This window comes from Cicer arietinum, chromosome 2 (genome assembly GCF_000331145.2).
Source record: "Cicer arietinum cultivar CDC Frontier isolate Library 1 chromosome 2, Cicar.CDCFrontier_v2.0, whole genome shotgun sequence".
Taxonomy (NCBI): Eukaryota; Viridiplantae; Streptophyta; class Magnoliopsida; order Fabales; family Fabaceae; genus Cicer; species Cicer arietinum.
The window spans coordinates 26,650,640-26,657,907 of record NC_021161.2 but is presented as its reverse complement, the minus strand read 5'-3'; the positions used below and the strand labels follow the sequence as shown (position 1 = coordinate 26,657,907).

General features: G+C 33.4%; 1 protein-coding gene across 2 annotated transcripts in view; it reads right to left on the bottom strand.

The window, feature by feature from the left end:
- The window catches only part of LOC101498916 (mitogen-activated protein kinase kinase kinase 1-like), a 27,316-nt gene extending 20,387 nt beyond the window's left edge, over nt 1–6,929 (bottom strand). The window contains exons 1-3 of one of the 2 annotated variants that reach the window (XM_073365546.1): nt 5,657–6,929; nt 4,739–4,823; nt 4,450–4,512 (exon numbers count right to left, since the gene is read on the bottom strand). In XM_073365546.1, the coding sequence (XP_073221647.1) occupies nt 4,450–4,512; nt 4,739–4,823; nt 5,657–6,693 (1,185 nt within the window). In that variant the 5' untranslated portion in view covers nt 6,694–6,929. The remainder of the gene's footprint in view (nt 1–4,449; nt 4,513–4,738; nt 4,824–5,656) is intronic. The other variant, XM_004513775.4, reaches the window with a different exon arrangement.
- Nucleotides 6,930–7,268: the final 339 nt, after the last annotated feature.

Here is a 7,268-nt window from a genome sequence, read left to right as displayed (position 1 = left end):
TATATATATATATATATATATATATATATATATATATATATATATATATATATATATTACATTTTTGGTTGTTTTTTTATTTATTCTATTCTATAATAACATAAAAAAGAAATTGATGGAGAATAATAATTATTTTCCTCTACTATCCATGTTTTGTGTTATAATGTATTGATATTCTATTTTGTGTCGATGGATAATAATAATAATAATAATAATAATAATAATAATAATAATAATAATAATAATAATAATAATAATAACAACGTTGATACTTTTATATATAACTAAATATGAATTCACAAGAACAAAATAATGTGATGCTATATCTAATGTTATAGCAAATGTTTTTAGAGATGATTGGACTTTGGTTAACAGTTTTTAAGATAGTGAGTCATTCTTCAATGTGGTTTTATGAAAATCATAGCATTAGAAATCGACTAATGGATAGAGATGGATTAAGGGGAGAATTTTTAAAGAGTTTGAGCATTCGAGATGATGTTATAATAGTAAGTCATTCTTCAATTGTGATGGATAGAGAAATCACAATTTTTTCAAGTATATAAAATTATTGTATAAATTATTTACATTTTTATGATAGCGAGTCATTCTTCAATTGTGATGGATAGAGAAATCACAATTTTTTCAAGTATATAAAATTACTTCATAAATTATTTACATTTTTTAGCATTTTTTATTTATTTATAAAAAAAATATATGAATGTTATTTCGAAATAAAAAAAGTTAAATAGATTTTAAGAACAAATTTGTCATTTTATCAAAATATAAATCATATAATTTGGTTATATATTGTGTATCAAACACTGAATATGAGAAACTAATTTTATCAAGTTTGTTATCATGTCCATATCATACCATGTCTCTATCTATTTCTTATCATTATCATGTCCATCAAAGGGACCCTAAAGGGATTTTAACCAAACTTGTTTTCAAAACTAGGAGGGCTATCCGTGTATACTTCCTCCTCCAAATCACCATTCAGAAAAATATTTTTTACATCAAGTTGGTTAAGAGACCAATATAAATTCACTGCCAAGGATAAGAGAACTCTAATACTATGTTGTCAATCCTGGTGCGATCCCGCGCAATCCTGCTATCCCGGTGCGGTGGAAGGGTTGGTCGCGACACCAGCAATTGGGAAAATGCGTTTGACGGTAGCGGCGATCCCAACTGCGATCCCACTACCATCGCGACCCGCTATCCCAGCCCAATCTGCTATTGGACCCGCTCCAGTGCTTTCTCAAAAACACAAATTTTAATTTATTTATTTATTCTTCATAAAGTGTATAATTTTTTATTATTATAAACCCACAAAGGGGTTAAGGGGTTGGCACAACATCTTGAAAAAGAAACTGTTTTCGTTTTTCCTCTGTTTCGTTCTTGCTATGTTGCCATTGTTCTTGCTTTGTCGTTTCCATTCTTTTCTTGCTCTACTCAACATCGTTTTGTTTCATTCTCGCTCTATTTAGCATCGTCATGTTCTTGCTTTGTTGTTTTCGTTCTTTTTGCGACTTTGTATTGTATGCTTTGTTTCTTCTGCTTTGTTTTCTATTGTGTTGATTAAGATTACTATTATAACTTGATTTTGATGTTAGATTTTGGTTATTAAGAATGATTACCCTTTAAATTTTGTGTATTTTGCTATTTGTTTAGTATTTTGTATATAGTTTGTATTTTATGTTTAATTTATATAGTGTTTTTTGGCCTTCACAATAGTGGTCATCTCGCTATCCGTGATTCCGATATACCATTTTTAGGGTTCGACACTCTGCGCCGCTATTTGAGACTAACAGCATAGCTCTAATAGTGTTTAATTTGACAACATGAGCAAAAGTCCCTAAGTAATCAATGCCACATGTCTGAGTAAACTCTTAAGCAACCAAGTGTGCCTTATATCTTTCAACTGTACTATCAAAATTATATTTCACAGTAAATACACATTTACAGCCAACGGTATTCTTTCCTATAGATAAGGTCATAACTATCTAAGTTTGATTCTTTTCAAGAGCTCTGATCTCCTTTGGAACAGCTACCTTCCACTTGGAAATTTTTAGAGTCTCGTACACTTTTTGGAATTTATACGGCAGACAACTGAGAGATGAACGCAACAAATTAAGAAGACAATTGAGTATGACACATAATTAGACAAATGATGTTTAGCGCATGATCTAACAGGTTTCCTAATTGCAATAGAAAGGTCTATATCAGGATACTCAATATGACTTTTAAGAACAGAAGAAGACTTACCTGTATCAGGACGATGTGTTGGATTATCTATTGCTTCCGAATCTTGGAAGGGTAGGAGAATGGGTCCTACATTTCTCCATTTATGGTTTCTTCTTTCAAAGATATTTCCTTTCCATGTAGGGTCAATGATCGTAAACTTGTTTTGTGTCTCTTTATACGAGTTATTATGTTGTGGCATTTATGGTGGCCCTTCAATATTATCGACATCAAGAATTTGTTCATTGTGATTTTCATTTGAAATTGTCGCCTCTAAATTTGTTAGAACCTCATTCATAAGCAGAATGAGTTCCAATATAAATTATTGGGCATTTTATTTTGGTACATCAACTAAGTCTTAGAATTTTGTGACAACATTATATCACCTAAAGTAATGATGTTTTCAAAAGATGAATCTTCCTTAAAATTCCCCCTAAAGATTAATGCCAGTAAAAAAAGGGTGATTTTCAACAAAAGTAACATCCTTGGTTACAAGACTTCTTTTTTATTGGTTCAAAACACTTACACCCCTTCTGAGTTGAAGAGTAACCACTAAAAACACATTTTATTGCTCGTGGCTCGAGTTAGCCAAATTATTTATGTTCATAAACAAAAGTAGTGCAACCAAAAACTTTTAGTGGCAAATCAGCAAACACGGGTCAAATGAAAGCAATTTCAAAAAACATCAAGGGGATTTTGAAAATCTAAAACTTTATATGGCATACGATTAGTTAAATATGATGTAGTTAAAACAGCTTCACCCCACAAATACTTTGGAACCTTATTTGAAAAGAGTAAAGATCTAGCAACCTCAAGAAGATGTCTATTCTTCTTTCTATCTGCAATTCCATTTTGTTGGGGTGCATTAACACAAGAACTTTGAAGAACAACCCCATTGTTAAGAAAAAAAACATTGACAAAAGCATATTAAAATATTCTTTACCATTGTCATTTCTAAAGACTTGAATATTTGTTTGATATTGAGTTGGTACCATTTTAAAGAAAATTTTGACAACCTGTCCAACTTCCGATTTATATTTCAATAAATAAACCCAACAATTCTAGTATGATCATCAATAAAAGTTATAAACCATTTTTTATTTATTAGAAAAGGTGTTTATTCAATTAGGACCCCAAACATCACTGTGAATAAAGACAGATCCTTAGAAAATAATTTAGAAAACAAATGTTTGAAATACGAAAAACTAGGATGTCCTAACCGTAAATGTCATAACATTGTATCATAATTATTAAATAAACAAAAATAGATTCAAAGCAAGTACTTATTTGAGGTTGGTCTTTGAATTCAAATTCATTGTCAACCATAAATGGGTCGGGTCGCAAAACGGGTCATACAAAAATTAAAAACAAAATGTTAATGCCCTTTTAAGTTTGGAGCCCTAAACCCCACTAGGTTGTGGAAAGCCCTATGTAACCCTAACCAAAAACTCTAGATACCATGAACAAAGTAAAACGCAAAAGACTTTCATATTTTATTACTATAGTTCTAAACTGTTTATATAAGGAAAAAAAATTACAATAGTAATAATAAGAAAAAAATTACATATTTATAATGTGACAAATTTAAGATTGTAATATTTTTCATTTTTGTAAGTGATTATTTTTATCTGTGAGTTTTATTTTAATGTGACAAATTTATAAATCGTGTTTAAGAAATTTTTCCATGTTCTTAATTCACTACAACATGTCACAAAACTGATCTTTAAAAACATTTTTAGGGACCAATGTTTCTGAACAGTCTTGAGTTTGATTGTTATATTTGATGTGCGTTGTCGACCGCGAAATTTTTATTTTGAACATGGAGTCCAAATGTTAAATAATTTGGACGACATAATTTGATTATTTTTATTAAATTATTTCGGAATTTTTATTAAGTTCCTAAAGATTGAAATTGATTAAACTAAGATATATTAGAATTTAATTAGGACTTTTTATTTAATTAATTTAAAGAGGAAATCAGTATGCATTTATTATGAATTTTTACAATGTTGTTAGCAACAATTCTTTATCATAAAAAAAATATATATACTCAGCTTATAATCTATAAAATTAACGCCTTGAAAATTTGGGACATTACAAGTGAAAGCACATAAATAGCTCTATATCTAACAGATTCTTTCACCATCGACTCAAATTGAATTGAACATAAAAGGAAAAGGAGAAGACAATAGATGACAAGAAAAGTACCATTTCAGTGCCAATGTATCGAACAATATTCTCATGTTCAAACTTGCTCAAAAGATCAATTTCCTGAGAGTGAGGAAGTAGAGCGAAAGAAAAAATATAATTAGACAAATAATAAGGAGAATGCAAATAGATGAAATTAGATTATCAACTTTGAAAAGATATTGCACAAGACAGCAAAGTATTTATAAGAAAATCTTTATCTTCATAAAAGGATTTTCATTAATGGAAAATTGAAGTATAACAAATTATAAAGCAATAGTAAGAGTGAGCTTGTCTCTTTCAGTCTCACCTGCTCCAGTTGAAAGACACTTTGCTTTCCCTGACTCCCTTGATCAAGCAGTGAAACTTCTTTTACGGCAAAAAAGAACCCATCACTACAGTGGTAAGAAAAGGAATTAAACTAGAAAGTTAGCACTTACATTACCGTTATTAACATCAATTTTATAAATGCCAATTTATTTAGGGCTTTGCTGCTGAGCAATCTTAGAATTTGAGTGGGGCCTCAATCAACCCCTCAAAACTGGCTTGTAAGATGAGAACTGCCTAAGTTTTATAAACACTACCAGTCTTGTCGATGGCAGTTCATGGCAGCGAGCCGAAAATCCGCCATAAACATATGGTGGATGGCGTAACGGCAAATGGCGGAAGCATGGTGGAGACAAATAGATAAAAGAGCAGTAAAAATTTACATAATCTCTAACTCAATTTCTCCTAACCAAACACTACCTATTGCAAACCCATTTAATTTAATGTTTAACAATGACTGACAACGCCACCTTTAAGTAAAAGTTCAAGGTCCTCTGCATTTTTAAGGCTGAGGGAGTGACCTGATAGGTGTTGATTCAACTAAAATAAGAGAAAACAAACATAAGTTGAGTGTTGAGACACAAATGTTTGTTTTTCTTAATTTTTGAAAAACTGACACCCGATTAAGTCCCCATCTCAGTCATTAGGACGAGTAATACTATGAATTTCTTCTTACAAGGAAAGTTACTCTTAGAATTTCAAGCTATTTTCAAGCATGGACTAACTTTAACTCGTATGAGACACTTTAACACCCTAAAATAGCTAGCAATATTGTTAAATTTATATTTTCAACCTCCAAAAAGCCCTGCACCTTACATATACATGAAATGACAACTTAATTAACATGCTAATAATAGAAATGAGAAAGGACACAAGAGGATGAAAGCAAAACAGCACTTACTCAGACATTCCTTCATAGACAGAGCCAAATGAACCACGCCCCAAAAGCCCAACCTTTTGCCAGCTACCAGGAGTAATAACAGGCTTGAATCTCACGTTAGGAGAAATACTATTGGACCTAGTATCCATTGTAGTACTAGATGAGTCATCTTCGTGTGAAGTTGTGAACGAACACGATCTCGAAAAAACACCAATAATCTCAACATTATCCTCTTCTACTCTCTTTAATCTCACTCCACCAACTTCCCCTTCTTCTTCATCTTTCGCCTCTTCCTCTTCTTCTCTGTCATTGTTGGAAACACTTAACTCCACATAACTCTCTTTTCCTCTTCCTTCCCCTACTGGAGCGAAATCCTTCAGAAGATCCCACGTGGAGCACGTGTTGTCCACAACCGAAACCCTAAACCCCGGCGGCGGCTTAAGCATTGGAGGTCTAAACCCCTTGATACCGCCTCCACCGGTGGTATATGAATCGTTCGTCTCATATAAACCCCTAATCGGAACCCTATTTTCGTCGCCGGTACAGCAATGGCTGACCTCATCAAAAACCTTATATTCTCCGCTGCCATTGCCAGCGTTGCAGCAACCGCTAGTCTCGGCAGGAGAATCTCTAATTGAAACCCTATCTTCGGACGCTACTGCTCCAACTTCATTGTTTATCTTCGCTTCATTGAAATCGGAGGGATTCAGCCTCGGCAGAACATCAGACGAAGACCGAACCTTCATTGCCTCCCAGGTCGCCGCCGGAATTGAGAAATCATCCGGTCCGGAGAGACCCAAGCTCCTGCAAATGATTTCCAATTCACCTTCGACGCCTTCGACTCGGAAGCTAGTTCGGTCGTAAAAATCCAGCGATCGAGTGTAGAGAATTGTTGCCGAAGTTGAGGACTCCGGCGACGACGGTTGAGCGTCGTAGTTGAAATTTTTGGCAGCATTACGGCGTTCCAGCTTCGGCTGTTTCCCTCGAGTCTTCTTTTTGTTCGAGTCCATGTCTCTTGACTGGTTTCTATAATTGAAGATTCGAGGTAAGTGATTCATTTCTAGCTGAAAAGTCCATCTAAAATCGCTACCGGGAGTATGAAAAAAGCGCTTTTACAAGTTTACGTGTTGTTGGTGCCGCCGAGAGAAGAGAAGCTTGGGAGATAACTTGCAATCGCTTGAGAGCTTAAAAATTGTTGAAGTGACAGGAATTATGAGCCGAGAACAGCGCCACAGCAGGTAAATGAAGCTGAGACAGAAAACGCGGTGCCACGTTGACCACCAATACACCAATTGGATTGCCGATGTGGAGTTTTTTCTTTTTTTATTTCTTTTTACGTTTAGCGTTCTTTGTCAACGCCCACGCGTATTAACAATTTATTTTTCGTTAAATCACTTTTTATTTATTTTTTCGTTAAATCACTTTTCGTTAAAACATTATAAGTTGGTTTCTTTTGAAGAAAGTGATCCCCTTATCAAAGGACATGCATAATCATAAACATAAATATAAAATACAATTTCCATGTACAATCTAAAACTAAAAATTTAGTGTTATGAAAAGGGAAAGAAGGTCTAATGTAATCAAATGTCCTTTAGGAAACACTAATGTTGTTTAGGATCGAGGGTGCACTTGC